Raw genomic sequence first — 25797 nt, 5'->3', positions numbered from 1 at the left:
GATGTTATTGTAGAGGTCAAGGTTCCTAACAAATGGCGCTAATCAGCCACTGACAAGCTGATTGGAGCTTATCCCAGCTGTCATTGGGTGAAAGGCAGGGTCCATCCTGGGGGTGCCTGATGGCATCTCCATCCATCAGGCATATGTGTAAAGTCCCATACACATGTAATTAGGATTTTGTACAGTATCACAAGCACTCCTTAGTACTTTCCCAGAAGGTTGTCTAACTTTGTCAAAATTTGAATTTTGACTTTTAGTAGCCTCCCATATGCTGCTATGCACCTATAATGCTGTGTATGTTCCAGTTTGAAACTGTGGCACTTTTGCCACATATAATAAAAACGGTTTACTTGCAGGTGGACAGCTGTTTTTATTGTAAACTGATAAACCGTCACTGACCACATATGGAAGGCACCTTACCATTTAACAAGAAGGCAACATTATAATATAGTATAATATTATTATATTCTGTAACTCCTAGTTTTAATTATTTATCTATTATTATTGAGCTGAATGATTGGTGGGAGTGTCCCATGCTTCCTCTTGGAAATCCCCATGAAATCGATAGCCTTGTTTCTATTAAATCAAATCAAATGCATTGAATTAATACAGCAACAATGTGAAATGCTGTCACATTGTTGCTGTTATGTTAGGCAGTGAGGCAAGTAGAGGGCGCGCTGGTAAAACAGGAAGTGAAACGCACAATGTTCGTTCAAAGTAAGGAAACTTGACAGCACACTGAGATTTTCCTTTACTTGGGAAGCGAACGTAATGTAACCATGGACCATGGAAAGAGGTAAAAACAGCCTAATCCTTGTGCATTGTCCAATTTCAAGCTGCAGCTGTTCTAAATTCAGCGAGTGACGTGTGTCAGGTTGAACCTTCACCTTTAATGTTGTTATGATACGTACACGGTTATTTTAAAGAAACAATAGTCATAAAGTGTCAAGTTAAAGACTAAAATAACTTGTGATCTTGTAATGTGACCTTACTTGTAACTAAAGCTACATCAGTTTAAGTCAGCAGAGAACTAGCAGTGACTTGGCGTAGGCTAACTTACTGACGTGTATTTGGAGGGCTAATCTGTAACTCATGTTTTCTTTTTTCTTTTCTTTTTTTAAAGTACGTGTCCAAAGGGATTCTCTGATAGCACGATTCACGTGGATGTGAAGGTAAAATAACACCAGTCGGTAGTGGGACTGCTCATGACAGAGTGTTGTTAGCCTATTTTCAGTATTTATGTAACTGTTAAAACAGATCTGGCCCCTGATGAGTAAATGATCTGTTTGTACAGATCATCTGTCATTTAAAAATAAACACATGTTAGCCGTAGTTGTGCTCATTAAGGTGTCTGTCCAGCAGTTTTGTTCCATTGCTTGTATGGTCAGTTTCCAATGCAGCCTCAGAGTCAGACAGTATCAGAATCACAATTTGTATTGACATTATAGCAATGAAACATTAAACAGGGAAATTGAGGTGCAATTACCTCAGTGCAAAAGAAGAATAGAAATTAGTGTATATATACCTATCTATCTATATATCTATGTGTGTGTGTATGTGTGTATATATATATATATATATATATATATATATATATATATATATATATATATATATATAATTATTATTATTTTTTTTTTAAATATATATACACACACACACACACACACACACACAATCGTTTCCATATTGTGCTTCTTCCCGTTTGCTGGTGTTAGCTTAAATACCAAGGGTAACTACAATTGTAAACATGTAAACATGAGATCATGCTGTAACAATGTAAACATTGTATATGTAAGTTGTATTGAATCTGGTTGTCCGTAATTTAGCAGTCTTCAGCATGTTGATGGCTGAGGGATAAAAGCTTAACAGACTAAGCTCCTTAGTCTATTATGTCTTTATGGCTCTGAAACGTCTGCCTGAAGGTAGATGTTCAAACAGTGCATCATCATGGTGAGATGGGTCCCAAAGGATTTTATTTATGTTGCTGAGACAACGGGCGCAAACAAACTGTTTATTTATAAATAAATAGTCTGCTTCATAATGAGGAGCTACTGTTACCAAGATTTCTTTTGTCAAAAAAGGATTATTATGGCAAGAGGCTGAAGAAAACCTCAGACCTAAAGACCAATGCCTGTGTGGCTCCAGTCCAGCCCACCCCTGACTTCATTCGCCAGGCACTGAAGAAAGTACACCCTGAAATCACTGCTAGGTTAGTGGGTTGCTGACCTCTCTGTTCTTCTAGTCACACTTCAAAATCAGTGAACCTGATATGTTTTTGTCTCCCACAGGTACTATGGCTGTGGTTTGGTTGTGCCAGAATGCTTAGAGGGCTGCAGGATACTAGATTTGGGCAGTGGAAGTGGGAGGGACTGCTATATGTTGAGTCAGCTTGTGGGTGAGAAGGGACATGTCACTGGTATTGACATGACTGATGGCCAGGTATTGAACATCCGTATCGCTGCATTGGCCTTATGATTAATCGGTGCATCCTAGCTGATGGTTAAATGATACTGAATTGAACTCAGAATATCTCCAAAACTCTATTTAAGGCTGTTAAAATCTTCTAAGTGAAGATTTTTCAACTTCTTAATTTGTAAAGACAAAACTCTGTTCTGTATGCATGCATGCCTTAAATACAACCAAAAAGTTTTGGACTTATTGAGTGATACTGATAAATTCTGATAAATACCTTTTTTTTTTTTTTTCCTTTTTAAATTCCAGCTCGAGTTGGCCAGGACCTATGTGGACCATCATATGAAAGAGTTTGGCTACAAGAAGCCAACTATAAATTTTGTCCAAGGCTACATCGAAGCCTTGACCGAGGCAGGTCTGGAAAATGACTCGTTTGATGTAATTATGTAAGGTGTCTTACTAATCCTTTTTTGTGTGCAGTTTAACAATATATAATCATAGAATAACAGTTTTGAACATCTTCTGCTTTTGCTTAGCTCCAACTGTGTGGTGAATCTTTCTCCAGACAAGAGGCTGGTACTGACTGAAGCTTACAAAGTACTTAAGGTACGCTGCTTCTCATTTTTTAAATATTGTTATTAAATCTTCAATCATAAAACTATGAGAGCAAAGCTAAGCAAATATTTACACATTTACATACACTTTCTCATTTTTCCTCATTAGGATGGTGGTGAGCTGTACTTCAGTGACATTTACAGCAATGGAAGACTAACAGAGGAAATTAAAAATCACAAAGTGTTATGGGGTGCGTCTAATTAATATTCTACTGCCATAAATTGACAAGCACCCACCAGAATATCATAGTCTGTTTTATCTTTGCAGGTGAGTGCCTTGCTGGAGCACTCTGCTGGAAGGATCTCCTACAATTGGCTGAAAAAGTGGGCTTCAGCCCCCCACGGCTGGTTACGGCCAGTGTCATCACTGTTGACAACAAGGAACTGCAGGACATTCTTGGTTTGACAGCTTTTTTACTTGCTTGACTTTTGCATTATTTGCTTGATACAGAATTACACTCAACAGCCACTTTGTTAGGTACATCTGTTCAGCTGCTTTTTAATGCAAATATCTAGTCAGTAAATCACATGACTGCAGCTCGGTGCGCATAGGCATGTCGACATGGTCATGATGACCTGCTGAAGTTCAGACCGAGCATCAGAATGGGGGGGGGGGGGGGGGGGGGATTTAGGTAACTTTGAATGTGGCGTGGTTGTTAGTGCCAGATAAGCTGGTATGATTATTTCAGAAATTGATGATCTACTGGGATTTTCCCACACAGCCATCTTTGGAGTTTACAGAGCTCTGGAAAAGAGTAAATATCCAGTGACATTCATGTCAGTTGTACATACAGGCACAATCGACATGAATGATGCTATCAGAGAATCCTTTTGCACAAGTTCTTAAAGAAGAACATTTTATAGATTAACCCTACAAATAAACATTACTAAGTTAGCTTGCACTATTATGTCACTGCTGGTTTTCTCCTAACCTATATTTATGTAGCTACAGTTACAACTAATGTAACATTACAAGATTCCAAGTTATTTTACATTTTGAGAGCTGCTAACCTTCTTGCATGACCTGAAATTTATTAATTTTTTTAATTTCAATCTTGTGTGTTTAATACAGGTGACTTCAAGTTTGTTTCTGCCACATACCGCTTGTTTAAGGTCCCCAAGGGGAACACCAAGAACTGCAAAGTCATATATAATGGTGGCATTACAGGGGCAGAGGATAGTTTCCAGTTTGACTGTCAGTACACCTTCATGGTCTGTATATTCTGAATTAGAATATACATCAGCCTTCTACTCGCTTAAACTGTGCAAATGATTTCAGATTTGGATGTATTTTGTAGGCCAATGAAGTTGTGGAGGTGGATGGAGAGGTGGCCAACATACTGACACATTCCAGATTTGCAGAGGACTTTACTTTCCAGCCACTGGGGGGCCCCACTGGGCCCTGTGGAGTCAAACCTAAGGTCAGTGTTGTGTTTAAATTCTTGGATGTCTCTTTTACACATTAGGGGTCAGTATGTTTCTGGTATCAATTTGTGTGACACGCCCAGAGGGCAGAGCGCCTCTGTCAAACTGCGCTCACAAACACACATGCATGTGCTTCTGCATGCTGTACATTCTTGGACATTCACGTACCGCTCAAACATACATACACACATGCACAAGCACAAGGTCAAGCAGCTGTCTTGGACTCATAACCAGACTGTGGAGTCATGCTGGGGAACCTTGAACAAGAAGGAATGTTCTACACTCAGCTAATAGAATACCATTTCATCAGGGCTTGCAATCATTTTATGCACATACACCTCTAATAGCACCGCTTTACATTTTTTTAAAAATGAGTTCTCTAACTTGTTAACCGCTCATTAAAGATTTTTTTTCTCTTCTGATATGAGAAATAGAAGTAAATTAAAATGGTAAAGGCTTATCAAAATCCACCTCATTATTAACAGTTTGGACAGTGTGAAGTCTCGTCTGGAAGAGTTTTCTGTAATCACTACAGCAGTGTGCTGATAATAGTAATAAAAAAGCCTTTGGTCTTATTCATGGAAAGAACAGCTGCTTTGAAATTGTGACTTAATGAACAACCAGTAACTGATAAAGGAAGCACAGGGCCATAACAAGACTCTGTGTAGAGGAGCCGGTGTTCTGTTATAATGTACCGTAATAGTACCTGGATTCACTTCTTCAATTTTGTGACCTTGCTTACAGTGATTTGGGATGAAACACAAATGTTACATGATACATTCTTGTAACTGGGTGCTTGTTCTTTTAATGCTTCTGCTTGGCTGAATTATTCATACAGGCTGGCATTGAGGACCCTTTTGAGCTGGCCCTGAAGTTGGGTGTGCAAGGCCCTGCATCAGCCACTGGGGGATGCTGCAGCACACAGTCTGCTGGCTGCTGCAAATGATGGTGGGAAGAGCACAAAGAAACAGGCTCAGCTTCCTGCCTACCAATAATGTCTACATGTTTGGTGAACTTCCATGAGTATTAATTAATTCATTTTAATTAAACATAATCATGTTCCTCATATATGACCTCACAACTTCATTACATCGATAAACAATAAACACCTTGTGGGTAGATCATAATTTAATAGATACTGGTTGCTCAAACAACTTCACCCACCCAGTGTATAATGGAGACATCTCAGCTGGTCAAGTTTTAGTTTCACTTTGGAACACCCTGCATTGCAATTACACAAAGCCACCATTTGCTTCACATACTGAATGACTATGTGAAGGACTACAAGTGTATGGCCTGCAGAGAAATGAGTTCTGCTGATGACTTTAAAATGTTTTATTGTGTAATCAAAGTGTTTGTATTTGAAGTTGCTTCAAGTGCATATGAGCCAATTTAAGGAGCCAGCATATGATTTAGGACCATAAGGAAAAGAAATCTCACATCAAATAATTTTAGTTTGTCTTATCAGAGTGAGGTGGTTGTTAAATTGTACCAACTATTTTTTAAATTAAGGTTAGGGTGGTTTATTTTGCTATAATGTCAAAGAAAATAGTTAAAATTGAAGAGATCTGCTCCCTGCTTCTAGTTTTCAGCGGTACTATCCATTGGTTTTGACTGAACTGTTGTTGAATCAAGGGTGATTAGAAGCCACATAACATTTTTGAAGTCTGACACTGGTCCACAGGCCACATGTTGAGTACCTAGGCTATAAATTATCTTGCGCAAACAAGATAACAATATCACTTTGAGGGATTTAAGGGTTCTGCAAGTGCTCCCAGTTAATATTTTATGAAAGGATTAAATATGGTAACAATTCATTAACATAATTATATTGTATAGATAAAAGGAAAACTTTAGTAAGGTAAAATAAAAATGCAACAAATTTAAAACCTTTTAACAACCATGAGCAGTATTAAGAAGAGCAACTTCTTCATTTGTGCCTCATTTTGTCATATGCCTGCTTAGTCTAATTATTTTTTTACCCATAAAACTGACATTGTTTATTCACACAATACTTTTTACTTCCCTTAAAACCTGTGTTTTAGTAAATCGGTGCTTAATTGTTTTGCAGACTGGCTTTAAGATATGCTTCAACAAAAGTGTACAAATTATTTCTCATTATTGTGATGGTTATGTGTTATTTCTGATAAAACACAATAAATATTAATTAATGAAATGACTCTTCTATTTTCATCTTTGCTCCTATGATGTAGTGCATTATTTCTAAAGGTACAAATGCACATTTGTATTTGGGAAAAGCTTTGGTTAAGGGGACCAGTTCAAGACATGGTGGTCAGGATCTCTCGCTTTAGTTTCATTTTAAGTTTAAAGGGGGAAAAGATAAATAGTCTAATAAGAGATAATTGTATTAAAGAAATTGTTTTTTGTATTACACATCTCAATGACGTATATGTATATGTGTTTAATGGTTTTGACAACTTTAACCTCTTCAAGTTAGTCAGTCTAAGAACATATTACTGTCCACTGTAATACCTGTCATTAAAATGAGACATGATATAGATAGTGCTTCGGAGTTTCAGCATGCAGTATGATGCAATGCGATAGGAGGAAAACAAATTAACAACCTTTGATAGTCTATATAGATAAAACATGTTGTAGTATTTATTTTAGTTAACCTTTAATCTTTGCACGTGCCTTTTTTAAACATTTAGACCGGGTATTGTGATTGTCTTTTCTAGCATGATATGTTTTAAGAAGTCACGAGTAAAGTCCTATCTGTCTCCTAACATGAGGTGCACTTGTTTTGGAATTTGATTCGTCAAGGAGGCTGCGGACGCCCCGCCTCCCGGCCAGCGGAACCTCCCGATTGGTCGTCGCCGTCGCCTGTATCGGGGACACCAGGGGAGGCACGAGTTGGCCCGTAAGCCTGCGCTCGCGAGTCATCAGTGTCGGACACGTAGTGGGAACGAGCAGGTCCCGATGCACAAGTCACGGCAACCCTGGGCGGAGATGAAGGCGGACTCCGACTGGCTCTGATTTTTAAAAGCCCTTTTCATTCAGGAGGTTGGTTGCCAGTTGTTATCAATATGGCAGAACCGTTATCCCAAGCACCCACCGCTGCAAAAATGGCGTCACTTAACCGGGTCCGAGCTTTGGCGATGATTTTCTTAACTGTCACTGGCTGCTGTGTCACCCCGACAAGTGGCAAGGAAGGGTCCGAGGAGACCGTCATCATAGGGCTCCGACTGGAGGACACGGACGACATTTCCTTCATGGATAAGGGCTACCTGCGGGTGAGTGAGCGCTCTCGGGTAAAATTAAGAGTGTACGGGCAGAACATCAACAACGAGACCTGGTCCAAAATTGCTTTCACGGAACATGAGCGGAGCCGGGTGATTGGGAGCATTGACAGCTCCTCGGGGGATAACCAGAGCCAGGAGGACTCGTCCGGCTTGCACCCCTGTGGTTTTAGGACTTCGGATATAATGATATTGCCCTACATCATCCTGAATCGAAAGACATCCGGTATAGTTGAAATTGAGGTCAAACCTTTGCGAAAGACGGAGAGGAGTAAAACGTATTACCTTTGCATCGCCACCTCGACACCAGCCGTGGCCGGGATGCACGACCCGCGGACGGAGAACACCTGGATCTACCACGATGGGGATGACACCAAAGTGATAGTGGTGGAGGAGAAAAAGTTTCTGCTGCCTTTCTGGCTCCAGGTCATCTTCATCTCCATGTTGCTTTGCCTGTCCGGTATGTTCAGCGGGCTGAACCTGGGGCTCATGGCTCTGGACCCCATGGAACTCCAGATAGTGCAGAACTGCGGCACGGAAAGGGAGAAGAATTACGCCAAAAAAATAGAGCCGGTCAGGAGCCAAGGGAATTATTTGCTATGCTCTCTTCTGCTCGGGAACGTGTTAGTGAACACCACGCTAACCATCTTGCTGGATGATATCGCCGGTTCGGGCTTGATTGCTGTTGTCATGTCCACCATCGGTATAGTCATTTTTGGGGAAATTGTGCCACAGGCCATCTGCTCCAGGCACGGCCTCGCTGTGGGAGCCAACACCATATTCCTCACCAAGTTCTTCATGCTGCTTACCTTCCCTGCGTCCTACCCAGTCAGTAAGCTGCTGGACTACCTGCTCGGACAGGAGATAGGAACCGTGTACAACAGAGAGAAGCTTCTGGAGATGCTGCGCGTCACGGACCCCTACAACGATCTGGTGAAAGAGGAGCTGAACATCATCCAGGGCGCGCTGGAGCTCAGGACTAAGACTGTAGAGGACGTGATGACGCCGCTGAGGGATTGCTTCATGATTCCTGGGGATGCAACGCTGGACTTCAATACCATGTCCGAGATAATGAAGAGCGGCTACACGCGCATCCCCGTTTTCGAGGGCGAGAGGTCCAATATAGTGGATCTGCTCTTGGTCAAGGACCTGGCCTTCGTGGACCCGGATGATTGCACTCCGCTCAAAACCATCACAAAGTTTTACAGCCACCCGTTGCATTTTGTGTTCAATGACACCAAGCTTGACGCAATGCTGGAGGAGTTTAAAAAAGGTAAGAGAGTTTTGCAACAACCTTTGACACCTGGAATGTGTTAAAGGTTGATGTCTGTTCTAGGCAGGTCTTTCACATGACCACTCTCTTTGTTGGATAAGGCAAGGTAGATACATGAGTTATGTAATCGTTTATGATGCAAGGAGTCACTGAGTGCATGTGGTGTATCTATAGGTCAAATGTCTAAAATCAGATATTGAGCAATAAAAAGAAGGAAGAGGAATTCCTCAATAATTTCTTGTACTGAAGGAAAAAGAGATGAGGGAGGTAGCAGCAAAGGTTCTTTCCCCCTCAGACAACACTGAATCTGCCACAGGTGTAGATGCCACATCTTCACAGGTCACTTCCTGTAAAGTGGAGAAGCAGGTGGCCTTATCATTCTCCATCACTTCCATTAAGTGTTAATGTTCACACTCTCTCTCTCCCCTCCTGCTTTTCCTCCTCATGCCTTGCCCTCCTCCTATTCAACCCTTTTCACACTTTCCCATTCCTTTCATCTCTTGCTCTCTCTCATTTGTAAATGCATTAGGACATGTGGGAATAGTGCAACAGCAGCACTGAGGTTATCAGGTGGGGGCATCTTGTTTGAGAACCTGCTTAAATCCCTGTCTGCCTCTCATGCGCTTGCTTCAGAGTGATGGTGGCGATAACTCTTTTTTTGTCCAATCCTGGAATGCAGTCGTGTGGATAATGAATAACAACCTCTAACACCCTCAAGCCCCCCGTGTGCTGTGTGTATTTGTATGCGCATGGTGTTTGAGAAAGATGTTTACCTCACCCACGGTTTATCTGATGTTTTGCATAGCCAACCCCCTCACTGTTGTTGCTTCTGACTAAGTTATTCCTGGAAAGGGTTTGTAGATTTGGTGCTGGACTGGACTGATGCATATACAGACACACCTGTCAGCAGCTGATTTATGAACTCTTAAAACTAGGGGGAAAAAACATGACTGTTGTGCGCTTATTAGAATATTCGCTTCACTTTAAGAGGATTAATTGGGAGGAAAAACAGAACAAATCAGCGAGCTCCATTACCAGAAATTAGGTGTAGTTCCTCTGCCAAATTAGCATTACATAATATACTATTTGGGGATGGGGGTGTTTGTTTATTTATTTTCATTACAGCTGACTAGTCACAGACATGCACCAGTTTTCTGAGTCAACAGAGAAAGTTCACCATCCTGTTATTTTATCAGAATACTAAGATCAGCAAATGTTTGCAATTTCTTTTTATTATTACATATCTCTGTTGTGATTGTAGTAGACATCTGATGACTAAGATTTTGTGTGTTACAACCATTTAGTGAATATTTGAATGTTTGTGTTTACTTGTGTTCCTGTGTGTGTGTGTGTGTGTGTGTGTGTGTGTGTGTGTGTGTGTGTGTGTGTGTGTGTGTGTGTGTGTGTGTGTGTGTGTGTGCTACACAATGGCGCTGAATCCACAAGTCACTTCATTGATAAGTAATATTGCAGAACATTAACTGGGAACTGTTTTGGTGGAGATATCATCTGAATTTCAGGAGTGGGAACACTCCTACCTTCACGCCCCCTCCGGCATCAGCCTATAAAAGCCCCCCTCCTCCAATACCTGCTGTTCTCATTTTCACGCCCCACCCTTCCCCCTCATTTTTCCCTCTCTTCTCCTCTTCTCCTCTCTTCCTTTCCTTCATTCATTTCTCGTTAGTACATGGGGATCTGCCCGGCCCGAGAGCCGTCGCCAGTCCCCTTCGAGGCCTTCCCCAAACCGCAGCACCAGTCACACTTCCTCATCCCTCATCGCCCATCGTTACCGAGGATGTGGTCCCTGCTAGTGAAAAGAAAATAATTGGGTTGTTGATTCATTAGTCACCATATTTCAGTGACACAGAAACTTGTGTGAAGTTTTTATTTTTGTAAGGTAGCAACATTTTAGAATAAAATAGAATAATCCTTTAATTGTCCCACAAGGGGAAATTTGGTTGTAACAGCAGCCAAAAAGACACATATACAAACAAACAGTACACAGGACACAGAACAGAAACATACACAATTTTTCTTACATATTTACTTTTACATTTTCTTCTTAAGGAAGGAAAATGTGCCTTGCTCTGATGGAGATTTAGTAATTAATAATTACACTCCTGCACAATTTGTTTCGACAAAAAAACAATAAACTAAGACAAACCGTTTTCTACTCTTTTTAATTAGATGCATATTTTTCTATCTATCCACTTTCTTAACTCCTTATCCAGTTCAGGGCCATGCTAGCCTGGAGCTTATCCCAACTGTCATAGGATAAGAGGTGGGGTACAACCTTGACTGGTCACCCATCTATCACAGAGAGAAAAGGACAGCCGCTTATGCTTCCAGGCAATTTAGAATCACTAATTAGCCTAATGAGAATGGAGCGATCCCACACAGGCGCAGGGACAACATCCACATACCAAACAAATAAAGATGCCAGGCAGCTGACAGTCTCAAATCCAGGGCCCTTTTGCTATGAGGCGATATTCATAACCACTGCACCACTGTTCCACTCGTGCTTAGTTTGCTTTAGAGTCATTCCTCAGTTTGTGCACAAGCTGCAGATGTGGTCGGAGTTTAAAACATCTGCATGCACCTCATTAAATATCCCGGGGCATCGGTTCATGTTCCGTCCTCAGCATCCAAACACTTGCTACATACCTAACACTGAGTTTATGTTTAAATAAAAGCTGCTGCCTAAGCAGCCGTGACATACTTTGGTTTGAAATACTTAAAAAGAGACAATTAATAAAATAATGTGAAGTTTTTCTCTGTAGAAGTATTTTGCCCGTTAGCAGAGAGAGTGTCTTGTTGCATAATGATGCTTTAAATAATTCAGCTCCATTCATCTCAGATATGTTTGTAAATGGGTAACCGGGTGTATCTGTTTGCAGTAGTTAGTTGCAATTTGTGAATTCTGTTCACATACTCCCACTAAAAGACGCATACATTAAGTTTTCGCATCATTACACCTGCATACTTAATCATAAACACTCAGCTCTGGAGGGTATAGCGTCTGTGCTGCTGGCAGTGCACCAGAGGGGAATTCAAGGGAGGCAAGTCATAAGCAACTGCTGTGGGGAGGCCTGCGGGGTCAAAGTTTCCCGTCAATCTGGCTCTGTTCACAGCACACACTCAGTTCAAAGTGCTTTGTATTGTAAGTCATTGTTAATTAATTTGATGCCGCTTGCGGAGCTGCATAGTCGTTTGGAGTCGGTTACAAAAAAAAAAAGAAACAGTCCCAAAACATGCTGCTCACGGTAGAGACTGTGTTAGAGCATCGGATCAGAACTTTTTTCATAAGTTGGTTCCTCTTCACAGTTGTGGATTTGTAAGAGAGGATTTCAGACTGTGCAGCATTACATAATTCACCGTGATGCTGATTCTACTCTTTGTTAAGGTTTAAAAAGATTCTCAGAAGTGCTCATTTTACTTGAAATATAGAGAAGCCACCATAATCAACGTGCCCCTGCTTATGTTTTACCCAGCTCCATCGAGGTCCTAGGTCAAGGGTTACAGTGAGATTCATACAGGAGGTGTTTAATGCAGGCAGACACACTTCTGGAAACTTCTGACCCTTCATTAATTGCTCTCCATCTGCGACTGCAACAATTACTGTCATCTGGGGGTTTCTTGTCAAGCTGCAGCTTTACCCGTTAATGAGTGGGTCAGTGAGTGCCTTTTGGGACAAAACCAAGTAGCTGGGGCAAAAACAGGAATTTAGCTGCCCTTCTGGCTTCCAGTTATGTGCGATATTCCTGAAAGTGCAAGTTAGTCACCCCTTCACATACAGTGTTCCAAGCTTTTTGAGAGGAGGAATGGATTTACCGTAGGCATGAGAGCTCAAATCAGGTTGCACACATGTTCCTCTACACCACTCTGCTTTCTGATTCTGGGGAAGCCGGGCCACTCGTGCAGCATCAGATGCACGGGCACTTAGAGTCAGTTTATCTTATCTCCTATTTTCAAATCGCGTGTGTGATTGATGCGGTTATTCTCCTGCGTGCTGGTGATAAATATGTTATTTCACGTGCATACTGTTTAGTCATGCCTACAAGCTATTATGCCACATTCTTCTTTCAAAGCACAGCACTCATCTGCAAACCTTTTCTGCTGTTAAATGAAAAGTTCATTCCACCGTGGTCTTTTCAATTCAACCACTGTTTCCTAGCCCAGACTGCACTGTATTCTTCACTGTTTTAGAGTAAAAGTCCCCAGTGTAAAAGAACCTACATGAGAACTGGCACGACTTGAACTAGTTCCCTAATTGCTGCAATATAGGCCAATCTATGCTTAATTCAGATTCAGCAGCCTTGCAGGCTCTTTGCTTAGGACTTTGTCTTAAAGTGAAACTCATTTTTTCTCTTTTGGGCCTTGTTGAAATACTGACAGCAGTTTGTGTGTGTTGCGTTTTTTTAATGTTTTTATTCTTTCTGGGGGTTTGTGTGGAGCATGTCATAGCAAATGTCTAAAAAGCGTGATGGATTGTTTGCCTGGTAACCCTCGGTTTTTAACGCTGCATCAAGTGTTGGGATTAAATGACATCATGTTGGTAAGAACACTTAATGTTTCCTGATGAGGGACACCCCTTTGAACTCAGCGTGACTTCTTCTGCCAGCCGCTCACTTTATCAGAACTAATTACCTCGAATCAAAGGTTGTCTGCATTTCACTATACTTGGTATTACAGAAGACGGCATCGGCTACAGATTTTCTCTCGAGTGGAATGTAATATCATTTAAAAAAAACCCAACACTCTGCATTTATTTATTATTTAAACACTTATCTTTTTATAATCATATCACTTGTGATTTCTGCTTATTTGTTCAGGCACCTGTCTGCATGGTTTATAAGAACAAAAATGATTCACTTGTAAACATATTCCTCTGTTTCTGCAGCCCTTTTAGGAGGTCTTTGAGAAAGAAGCCAGAAAACCTCTGTTGTAGTAACCTGTTGTTTGGTAACTTCTTGTCTGTGACTAAGTTTAAAGGCCCACACAAGTTGTTAATGCGTGTTTTAGCCCGTTTACTAAAAGCGATGAATAACTCACTGCCGCCAGATTTTCTGGCTCTGGGCGTAGTTTTGGAGAAGCCTGTTGAAAGCGCATTATGTAATCCGTCACGATGAAATTTTCATTGCTTTTCTTTGTATTAAGACAACACCTGACAAAGGATTTTTCTAGTTCACTAGTTGCCGTTAATTCATGCGGTTAGTTCACTTATTGTTGCTGATTGAACCAGACAAGTCATTTATTAACTTAATCATTTGGGAATACCAGAAAATTGTTTGAGTTTTTGAGAAAGTAGAGTTTATATATAGTAAGCACAGTACTACATTATGGAGAATTATTTAATAACTACCCTTTAAAGGCCACGTGCTGACAACACCTGAAAAAGCATTGGTAATCTTCATGTGTTGAGGTAACCAGCATGATTATCTAATGTGAGAGAGACTGACCAGGCCCACTGAAATCTTACATGTATATACTTACATGTTTTACATGATAAGCTGTCTTTGAGGTTAATGAATAAAGTGCAAAAGTACTCACATCATCTTTTCAGGGATATCATTTATGGTCTCAAAATGATCACAGACTTGAATAAAGAGTTGATGTAAAGAAAAATGTCTATCTGTGGCTGATCTGTGGTCATATGAGCTGGTATACTGTACTGCTTAAAGCCTTGATTATACCAAGTTGTGGACATAGACATGGACAGCTGGAGACACCATGGCTGAGTAGCTATTCCTATTATACTTATAATACTTATCCTATTATACTTACTTAAAGGTGTGCATGCATAACAGTTGATGGCTTAGATAAGACACACAAAAAACCAGACAGGGATTCGGACATCTGCACAGATCCTAGCGCAGACTGTCCAGTGAGGAAATTATTGTCTGTCATATCCCAACAGACCCTAACAGACTTGAGTGTGTTACATTAACACATTCTGAACTATTGTGGAACAGATCCTCTCCCTTAATTCCACATTGTGTTCACCAGCAATTTGCGCAGATCATATGCTTTCAGGTGCTGGAAAAACATTTTTTAAAAATGGTAAACAATGGCATTAAGACTCCTTACTGAAAAAAGCTGAGGATGGAAATGCTGTAGAAAGAACAGAACTAGAAAGCATTCACTAGAAAGTACTTTGTGTATATATGTACAATGGAGTGCAGAGATGCAGAACTGGATGATACGAGAAGAGAAGCTACGTGTGAGTAAATGCATCCACCATCTCATGGATTACTGGCCACCTGGCAGACAGGTCACAGTATGTGAGACTGAGCGGTGCTCTGTCTGATTTGTCGATGTGTACTAAAGCAGCTGTGCAGAAAGGTCTCTGTCCTGTCTCCATTGCTGTTCACATTGTACACCTGCAGTTCATGGCAGATATAGAGATGCTGTAACAGTTCTGTAGTTGTTGGATGTTTATGTGGCAGAAGGAGGAGGGCAAAGAACTAGTTGATGATTTTTGTGTAACTGTCTGGAAGGAACTGTCTGCTTCTTAATGTGAATAAGACCAGAAAGATGGTTATTGACTTCAGAAGGAAGAGAATGGCTTCATGACCTGTGTCTATCATGGGACAGGATACTGACGTAGTACAGATGTATAAGTACCTGGGCTGAACTGGAGGCTATATACTAAAAGGGAATGAGCAGACTTTAGTTCCTAAGGAAGCTGAGAGCCTTCAATCTGTCAATCAAAACAAAGGTGATTTTTTTTTTTATCAGTTAATTGTGGTGAGCACGGTGGACTTTGCTGTGGTTTGCTGGGAAATCATCATCAGGTGGTGACACCAACAGAACAAACTGATTAGTAAGGCCGGCTCTATTACTGGCTGCAAATTGGAACTTGTGGAGCTGGTGTAGCGAGGAGGTCACTGTTATCCATCATGGATAATCCTGACCACCCTCTGCACCACTTAAACTCTGTAATACACTATATTTGTCTGGCAGAGAGGCATGTCCCATATATTATTATCATTATTATAGATCCCCTTCCTGTGTTTTTGTCAGTGCCCCTGTCTCTAAATAATGTATCAAAGCAAGTCTGACTACATCTTCCCCTACCCTTCTCTGATAAATCAACCCAACACTCGTCTCCATCTGCTCCACCATGCCTATTTAAACTCATCCACCGTCACTACCTCTCCTAATCGCATCCTCACTATTATATCGGTCTCCCTCTCATTCAAACTTGTGTATTCTGACTTTCATTCCTCTTCTCTCCACCTTTGCAGACTCTCTTCCGCCTGCTCCCTACTCCAACTATAGATCGCAGTGTTGTCTGCAAACATCATAATCTACAAAGTTTTTTTCCTGACGTCATCTATAAATCTCTTCATCACCATTGCAAACAAGAAGGGGCCCAGAGCCGATCTTTGATGTAATGCTACTCCGCCTTTCACTCGAACCCATCTGTCACTCCTACTGCACACCTCACCACTCTCTTGCTGTCCTCATACATGTCCTGCTCCACACTCACGTACTTCTCAGCCGCTCCTGACTTCCTTATGCAGTACCACAGTTCCTCTCTTGGCACGCTGTGATAGAGCAGGGCGATATGGCCAAAAATATTTATCACGATATATATTTGAAAATTTGCGATAACGATATAACCGACGATATAATTGATGCGAGACAAAATACAACTCCACAACATTACTAGCGCAAAAAGACAACCTTCCATTTATTTTCACTTAAACAAGAAGCTGGTTTTTATGTACATTAAAGCTTTATAAAAATGTAACAGTGCAAATGCAAATTCCTTGCTGAAAGTTTAACCAAAAGGCATTTCCAGTAGAAATGGGCTGACATATCCTGAGCATAACCATGTATAATATCCACTGAAGTTAAAAAGAGGTGCTTTGCAACATTAAACTGCAGTGTGCAGTACGCATTTTTCGGACCATAAGGTGCACGGGATTATAAGGCACATTAAGCGAAACAAAGCAGTCAGATAAATCAAACTTTATTAAACTCATTCTTCTTGCTTCCTCCACTTCTGTACCATTGATTCATTAATGTTGAATTCTCTGGCAGCTGCTCTATTCCCATGTTGTTGCAGTATATTAATGACTAACCTCGTATTGTGGATGGATTATCTCAGTTGTTCTCCTGACTGAAGTTTGGTCCGTTTACAGCATCCTGCCATGCGATTGCATTTGTCTCTAACCATGAAAAACCTTCACGTTAACTTTTATAAGTGGAAAAGTGTTAGTGTTCGTCCTCCAGCTTCACTGTTTATGTTATGCTAACATAGCTGTGTCGCTAGCGATCACGTAGCACATCATTATATACCAGCTAGCCCAACTTCAGTAACCCTACAAACGTCACTGCTGTTTAGTTTCCTGTCTTCATTTATGTTGGAAGTGATAGCAGAGCTGTACGTTTGATTTTTTTCAGAAATCTCTCAGTCAGAACATGCAATATCATGCTTAGGTAACTAGCGAAACTAGCGAGCTAACTTCCGCTAGCTTCCTGCTAACTTCTAACTCCGTTAAATGTAATAACTTTTGTTTTCATGGATGCCTGGAAGTTAAACTTTATAGTTACACCTGGTAAAGCAGCAATGCTGATCGTTTTATTAAAGATGAAAGAATTTAGACAGTTTTTAACTCTAAGTGATGCTGCAGTATTGTTTGACCTGAATGTATACGGAGTTTAGGACCCAGATTACTCCCAGATTTAAGAGCATCTTAGTCCGACAAATACGACAATAACAACGGCCGCTTGCATGTTCTGCAAAAAAATGTGCTTTGTTGTGTATCTGACGGACAAACACCAAACCAGTTCCACATCACGGAAGTTGCACCATTTTTACAAACCAATTCTGGTTCATCTGTTTCACTCAACAATCGGCCATGTGCGTATGAAAACAAAGGCACTGCGCATGCGCGTTTTACTCCCATTCTATCGCGATATTTCATTTTCCTATCGTTGCCTAACATTATACCGGTATTACCGTGAACGGTATAATATGGCCCAGCCCTACGCTGTGATATGCTTTCTCTAGATCCACAAAGACACAGTGCTCCTCCTGGCCTCCTCTAATAGCAAACATCACATTTGTTGGCTGAAGAAAAACATTTGATTAAAAACCAAACAAACTGACATTTTCTATTAGCATTGCTTATACTTGCTCGTTGTTTGAGTTTGATTTTTCATAACTGTTTAGGCTCCAGGGTAACACAATTGTGAAAAAGAAATGAAGATGATGTAATGGTTAGTACATTTTGTAATGCAAATTTAAAGACTTTGTAAGTTCATTTTCATAAACTCATTAAATGGATAAAAACCAGCTGTAGCCAAAATCTCACTTATTGTAATTCCCAAGCAGTGAAGTCAAGTTGGTTAGTTACTTGTGACATCCACGAATGCAGAAATGTAGAATTTCTGTCAATTCAGAATAAAAGTTGGTGTGAGACTGTGCAGTAAATGTAATTAATACTGATCGTTCCAAAAAGCTGATGTATTAGCAATTTGTGCTCAAATGTTCAGTTCAATTCAATTTTATATACAGCGCCAAATCACAACAACAGTCACCTAAAGGTGTTTAGCGTTGTTTTTTGTGTCTGTTGTTTGAATTTGTTGTCATTCACCAGTCAACTCTGTGCACATTTGTGTGAAAAATCCGAGCTGGCCATGCTATGACCCGCCAACAATGCCAGGGTACAGAAATTCAGTGATTTTTCTTTTTTCTTTTTTTTTTTAATCTTTGACATTAATCTACTGCTAGTAAACAAGTCTAAACCCTGTTTGCAAGCTGTAAAAAATTGTTGACGTTGCTCAAGTCTGTTTCTGCTTTATTGCCCAATTTAATTTATTAGACAAGTAATCAAAAACTAAATGCATTTCAATTACAGTAACTACAATAAGCTACATTGATGATGAAGAATAAAAACATTTATTCTTCATCATCAATGAAGAATAAATTCATTACAGGTTAACTAGTAATCTGTAACTTATTACAAAAAAACCAAACTTTTCCCAACAATGAATGGATGCACTGTTGACCTTTGCTGATTTTGATATTGACTGGGTTAAACTCTTGAGTTTGTTGCGTTACAAGACTAGTTTTTGAATTGCCCCACATTCTTCAGATTCTGGTACAACGTGGAGTAGGCTTTTAAGACCCGATTAGTACAACAGTTAAGGAGTGTCAATCTAGCCGCAGTGCATTACCAAAGCCTGTCTGATCTGGCATTATGACTTTTCTTTACATTTATTTTCTTCCTGGAAAATAAATGTAAAGTAGGTTTCCTGGAAGTTTTGCAGATTTTTCGTTGACTGTAATGTATTCTGATGTCAAAATTAAGATTTTGGGTGTGATCCAGTCTCTATTCACGTAGGCTGTGGTATTAAGCAGTACTGCTGGCCTACAACTCCTGCAAACAAACAACTATGTCAGCTTCAGCTTGCTATATTTGGAAGTAGCACCAAAATGCATTAGCCTCCAAATTTGACCTGTGCACAGCCATCCAAAGATATAGTAGAAATGAGACTGCACTACTATCCAAAAGGGGTTAAAACACACAAAAAGGTCTCTGTTGCTTTATAGTTGACATTTTATCAAGGGTTACTTTGAAGAGTAACAAGTGTGGAGATCTGACATGGAAGACTTTTGATATAAACCTCTGTAATCTCACGTCCTTGCTTCTGTATGGCAGATTTATTTGTTAGTGACAATGGGCTTTTTATGAACATCCACAAATATGGTTTTTATCACTGTAGTCACTTGAGAAAAAGTCGGTCAGAACACATTGCACAGAAATCCAAACACTGTCACGTATTGTCTCTGGTGTTGGTGCAAACATCTATCTTGAGCACATTTTAAAAACCGCAGTTCTTTTTTCTCGACACTGCAGTGCATCTCACTTCACATCATTTCTACCTAGTAACTTGAGTGCAGACTCATTAGTGACTCATATAACTTCTGGTAGTCTCTGACGATGGCTGCTCCTGAAGGAATGGCTTTTGTAATTTTGTGTTGTTCGTGTAGTTAAGGAGCCGAATCTGCTTCCAGCGCATGTTGCCTAGGATCTGTAGCCATGAAAAAATTTGTTATTATGCAATCCAGAATGCAGCCACCCCCACGTTGCTTTTAATAAGCTGCTTCCCAAAACAGAGCTCATACTGCACCTGCCCGTTATTTCGTTAACAGATTATTTAGACTTTGTAATTGACGTGGCCATGCAGGTATTACTGTAACAGGAGACTGAGGCTGAGAGGTGTATGATGTAACAGAACAGCCTCATGTTTTCATTTATTCTGTTGGCCTGGATTTAACTGTAAGTTACCCGAATGGAAGATGAGATATTTGCACTTACATCCATTTGTACTTAAATTTATTAATTTTGATAGGCCCTTTAATCCTCTTTAAACAAATGTGAAATGATCATCTCCATAGTGCAGATACTCTGATTTACAGCCTCTGTTTTGGGATTGTATAATCTAAGACTTTAGTGGGAGTAGAGAAATGAACTGTTGGCGTTAATCAATATTTTATCTGAATATTGGCATTTGCCAATATTTTTTTTGCTACTAAATGTTCAAAGACTGATGATGATGATGATGATACACCAGAAAGACTTTGTGTTTCTGTCGTCCAAATGGCAGAATATAAAACACATGCATGCAGACACACAGACACAAAAAGGCACCAAATTTAACCAATTTATTGTTATAAGACTAAAGTTTTGCTGTTATTAAATTCCAAGATTTTTAGAAGAAATTCTATTCTAAAGCAAGAAACCACTTAACCAAGACCCTTATCTTGTTGGAAAGACACTTAAAAGATGCTCTTTTTTTGCATTTGATGGCAAAAAGAGCAAAAATCGTCCTTAAGCTGATACTTGAAATGCCACCATTACATATTTAATATAAAGAAAAATCCTTTATGTAGTCGTACGCAAAGTGTCATTCATTTTGTCTCTGCTGAGAGGAACTGTTTGCTCTGACTGTGGTTATGTCTTTAAGATATTATCAGGGTAATTTGGGTGTTGTGCATGATGTCATTGTTATGAAATGACGGGAAATTGCTGCTATTAGTGTCGCCGTATGATGATTAGTAGGAGGAGAAGAGTGATGATGATCACTGTATTGCGGTAATCATTATGTCTTATTAGCAGGGGTTGAAATGTACAAATTTGTAACGCCGCCTCTACGTCAGTCTGTCCCACTGGAAGCTCTAGCAGGCTCTAGAGATGGCGTGCCATAATGAAACATGGAGATAGTGAGACTCCTCTTAATGAAAGCCATTAGCACTGATTAACTGGCATCCTACTGATTCTCTCATGTGGAGAAAAGTGGCGACTAGCTGCTACTACATCCTGGGTATAAATGTACAATGGGCTGATGCACTTAATGTATTAAAGACAAAAGAAGTTGAGGCTATAGAATAGCGCCTGGGACTAATATACAATTATGCTTTATATAATTAGGTTTTTCCAGTGATGCATTAATGTGCAAGCAGCTTTTTAGTGTCATAGTTATTTGATTTAAAATGTATTTTTTAATATACTTCTTATGGAAATGAATGAACAAATTATTGCTTCACATTGCTTGTTTTAAGCCTTATAGTCCAGATGACTTCTGGACTATAAGGCTGTATGGACTATAAGGACTATAAGGAAAAATCTTAAGAGCTGTTTTTACTGGGTTTGTTGTTTAAATGTGCTCTCATCTACCTAACAAATCAGTCCCATAGCATGGAAATGTTGTGGTTTTTTGTTTGCTTGTTTGCTCTCCTCTGGCATTAATGTATTGCCCAGTCTAAACATTTATTAGAGAAGTAGTGATCAAATATGAATCAACAAAGGAATCAAAACATCATGAAGGCTGCTAAAGGTGTCAGATAATTGCAATTCACTATATTTAGTTTTTAAAAAAAGATGTTATGTACTTAAGTTTTGTTTTTTTGTGTTTTTATTTAATCTTTAATCACCAGGAAATTCCTTGAGATTAAAATCTTCTCTTCCAGGGAGACTTGGCCAAGAAAACATTGAGTAAAAGTACTTAGTTACATTCCAGCACTGCATTTTTTCTGTACAGAAGACTGTATCTTTTTCTGGTTTGTGTCTAACTTTGACTTGAGTAAAAAGAAAAATAAGGCCCATTCAGGCTGTGCCTCAGAGAGGGACAGAAGACTCTGCAGCTTGGTCAGCCTAGTAACCAGGCTCTGTGCAGCACACTAAAGGAAGCAGAGCCACTTGCTTGTGTAGCAAAGTCCCATCCCCCTCCTCCTACATTCCCTCTCTCCCTCTTCTCTCCATATTGTCCTCTTACCCATTTCCCTCAGTGTTATAAATTACAAACGACACAAACCTCCAGGCCTAATGCCCTGCTATGGATGCCTTCCAAGCTGCACTTTTTGGAGAGCCAAGAGGCTGGCTTCATTGATAACACCGGGCACACTGTCCGTCTCTCCATTTACTGGCAAGAGGAAAAGCCCAAGACGGGCCCTTCACAGGCCCGAAAGACACCAGCGCTTTTTACAATCAGCTGATGGAGCCTACTTTCCTGAGACTTAAGCAGTGGTAGTGTTTTTATTTCAGCTGGCAATGTGAAACACATCGATAATGATTAAAACGACAAAAAAGCACCGAGCATCAGGACCTCACACTTACTCTTATGGTTTAATTCTGATTTAATTATTAATTAAACTTTATAGATTTGTAAAAGTCTGTAGGAAAGTAATCAAAGTCATTTTGAGGGACATTTGGAAAATTCTCACACTGCTGTTTCAGTTTCTCAGAAATCAGCACCAGCCACTCATTAGCATTTATTAGCAAAAGCTAATGGGCCATGAGTGCATGTGACCATTTCGTGCCCTCACATTACCAAAGTTATATTAAAGAATAAACCCACTATGAAATGGAACCAAAAAACAACATTTTAATAACATTTACCCCGCATGACAAATATGATTGTTTTCCTTTTTTTCTTCTTCTCATAATTACCAATAACCTTAAACGTAGCAGCTCATGTTAGCTGAACTGAATGTAGGTTTCCAGTAGAGTCCAACTAATGTTTCAGCCAATACTAATCTATTAAAGATTTTTTGGTATTTGCATGTTACCTAGCATGTAAAAATATATATTTTATAAACAGTTTCTGGTGTAGTTTTTCCAGCAGAGTGACTCAGAGTTCATTGTTTGAAATGCTCATAGCGCTGTCTGCTGACAGAAACAATGATAGAGACAAGGCAAATGATACAATTGTATAACTTAGCATTTTACCTTGTTCAGCTGACATTTATCTACTTATGTCAACTAGTTACAGCTTACCATATGCTATATCTATATCTATATATCTATATCTATATCTATATATCTATATATATCTATATATATATATACATACATATACATATATATATATATATACATACATATATACACATACACATACCTATATAATTGATTGCACCAATTTTCCCTGTTTGTGTAATCACACCTTAAAGGTCAATTTTGAGTCACAAAAGCTCTGATCGAGCATATGGTAAGCTGTAACTACTTGACATAAATGCTTTTATGGAAATCATAAAATAATTTTTCTGCAGGAAAAGTCCAAAATGTCTTTCGGGATACCAACAACAAGCACTCTGTGGCATTAACCATGATTCAGTAATCACGTGCAAAATTAAGTGCCCGTTGTGCTGTTGAAGCTATCAAGGTTAACAACCTTTTTGATCTGTTTTGCTGTCAGTATCTGAATTTTTTTACTGCCTTCGGATCAGTATTGAAATTGGAATGAGCCCCAAATATTGAGCCCCTGGTTTGCACCTACTTTCCGCTGCAGTCACAATAATAGGTTTGGTTTCTGCTTTCAATTTACACATTTTACCAGTTTTTCCACGTTTCAGTTGTTTTGCTCACTTGTTATCTTGTTGAAGAACGTGTCTTCAAGTTCAAGTGGCTTCACCTCTTTCATGCTTATACATTTGGATGTATCAAATCATAGAAGAACTCTGACTCAGGTTTTCACAATTATTTTGTACAAGCATGAAAACAGACAGAGTAAAACTTTTTTCCTCAAAGTGGCACAAATAACACAAAGGCATTTAAGTTGTCAAGACTGTTTTCAGTTCTGCATTCAAATGAAGAAACCAAGCAGGAAGAAATCAAATATCTGCCTATCTGACTTTGTTGTAAAGACGCAGATGCATTTTTAGGTCATTCAGGACTCTTGGTATGCGTGCGGTGGACCTTTTCCCTCTCTGGCGTCTCCCAACTAACAGCAAGAGAGGGAACTGCTAGTAGAGCCCCACTATGGGTTGCAGGCCCCAGCCACTGCTCCAGCTGACCCTTCAGGCCCAGATTCAGCCTCTAAGCTTTAACCCCATCCACAGCTGACTGTCCAGCTTGAATTATTATTCCTGTCCTGTGTGCTTCCACTGCAGATGGCTGTTTAATCAAAGCTTGAAGTTCTAATTTCTTGCTTTAGGGACACAGCCGAGTTTGTTGACTTTAGTAAAGTCATCGGAAAACCAAGTTTAGTGCAAAGTGTGACGTTATGACTTGTAATCATTAATGACAATTGACCTTAAGATGAGTGAAAGAGTTATTTATGACCATTGAAGTGTTACAGGGTCAAGGCCATAATCATTTAAAAAGAGTTATTTTAGATCATTTCTGGGAAATGCATTATTTTCATTGCCCTGGGTTTTCTTGAATAGTACCTTGGATTCTTGTTTGATTTCTTTTTGGTCCTAGTGTTGTTTTACTGTGAAGGTTAGTTTTCTGTTGTGTGTCCTTCTAGTTACTTCTTTATTTTCTTATTTGTTATTGTCTGCTCTATAGCAATTGTCTTCACTTGTTCCTGATTGTTTTCACCTGCGTTTTGATAATCAACCCCTTTGTATTCTTTCACAGAAAAAACAGAACTTTCTTCTGTGATATCATCTGATGTCATGCTTGACGGATATAAGCTATTGAGGTTTTTCATCCTTATTTCTTTCACTTGTGCTTCTCATTATTTAATATTTAGCATTTTATCACTCACTCAGATTCCAGTCAGATAGGCCGAGAGAACAGTCAATGATTTTTTTGGGGCACCAGTGGTTACGATGGAAAATGTTACTATTTGACCATTTGGCAACTGGTTCTTGTTGGTTGCTAGTTGTCATTAGGTAACATTTGCTTGAGAAAACCTCTTTGTGATTGCTTTGGTCACTAGCGAATTGTCACCTTTGCCTGTAGTTTACATAGTCTTGTCTACAAACTTTCATTGGCTGCCAGCCAAGCAGTTGTAAAACTTGAAAAGGTGAAACACAAACTGTAATAAAAAAATCTTTACCTCCAGAGTAAATGTTGTAACTCAGTGTTGCAGAATGATGTTTCGAAAGGTGCAGCTTTTACTTTGAAAGCAGACAGTCTCTGGTTCCAGTTTGTGTTGGTCTTATCACAGTTTTACTATCATTCTTAAGAAATAGTTGACTAGTGTTTGCAAGCAAGTCTGTGTCTTCTGCTAGCAACCTGAACAATCGCCCAGAGGATTTTAGTGCAGCAGTGTATGCCTCCAACAACCAGTCCAGTAAAAGATTTTTCCCCTGGTAACTGGTGGTTAGTGGTCTAACCATGTTCTAGACGAGGGGTCTCAAACTCCAGTCCTCGACGGTCGGTGTCCTGCAACTTTTCCATATCTCCCTGCTGCAGCACACCTGAATAAAATTAGGAGGTCATTAGCAAGACTCTAGAATTTGACTGCATGCTGAAGTGGCAACCCCTAACCCTACTCAAGTAAATTTAAGTAAATGTAAGTGTTTGGAAAAATGTACTTCTAAAAGTACTTTTATTGGACC

The 25797-nt window shown here is 39.7% G+C and overlaps 2 protein-coding genes across 8 annotated transcripts in view; both read left to right on the top strand.

Moving 5' to 3' along the window:
- The first annotated feature begins 671 nt into the window (after nucleotides 1-671).
- On the top strand, nucleotides 672-6609 carry as3mt (arsenite methyltransferase). Of its 2 annotated transcripts, none has more exons than XM_080880356.1 (11): nucleotides 672-796; nucleotides 1124-1172; nucleotides 2085-2212; nucleotides 2292-2398; nucleotides 2725-2830; nucleotides 2952-3021; nucleotides 3139-3220; nucleotides 3298-3429; nucleotides 4102-4241; nucleotides 4328-4450; nucleotides 5293-6609. In XM_080880356.1, exons 1-11 carry the CDS (start codon nucleotides 780-782, stop codon nucleotides 5398-5400), a joined length of 1062 nt encoding a protein of 353 aa, XP_080736482.1. In that variant the 5' UTR covers nucleotides 672-779; the 3' UTR covers nucleotides 5401-6609. The 2 variants fall into 2 exon arrangements, with proteins under 2 accessions (XP_080736482.1, XP_080736481.1); XM_080880355.1 differs by having other exon boundaries at nucleotides 677-796; nucleotides 2292-2442; nucleotides 2725-2861; nucleotides 5293-6608.
- A 658-nt stretch (nucleotides 6610-7267) lies between these two features.
- Nucleotides 7268-25797, top strand: part of cnnm2b (cyclin and CBS domain divalent metal cation transport mediator 2b) — a 53366-nt gene continuing 34836 nt past the window's right edge. For 2 of the 6 annotated variants that reach the window (XM_080880339.1, XM_080880338.1), the window contains exon 1: nucleotides 7268-8987. In XM_080880339.1, the coding sequence (XP_080736465.1) occupies nucleotides 7502-8987 (1486 nt within the window). In that variant the 5' untranslated portion in view covers nucleotides 7268-7501. The remainder of the gene's footprint in view (nucleotides 8988-25797) is intronic. The other 4 variants (XM_080880337.1, XM_080880336.1, XM_080880335.1 and 1 more) reach the window with 2 other exon arrangements.

The sequence above is a fragment of the Rhamphochromis sp. 'chilingali' genome (assembly GCF_963969265.1).
Source record: "Rhamphochromis sp. 'chilingali' genome assembly, chromosome: 4".
Classification (NCBI taxonomy): Eukaryota; Metazoa; Chordata; class Actinopteri; order Cichliformes; family Cichlidae; genus Rhamphochromis; species Rhamphochromis sp. 'chilingali'.
Note: the sequence above shows the minus strand (reverse complement) of the source record. Positions and strands in the feature narration are given on the sequence as shown.

Bases quoted from the DNA above. Each gene is read 5' to 3' on its own strand.
- as3mt (XM_080880355.1), top strand. The intron at 2,213-2,291 runs GTTAGTGGGTTG...TGTCTCCCACAG, and splicing joins CACCCTGAAATCACTGCTAG to GTACTATGGCTGTGGTTTGG. The intron at 4,451-5,292 runs GTCAGTGTTGTG...TTATTCATACAG, and splicing joins CCTGTGGAGTCAAACCTAAG to GCTGGCATTGAGGACCCTTT.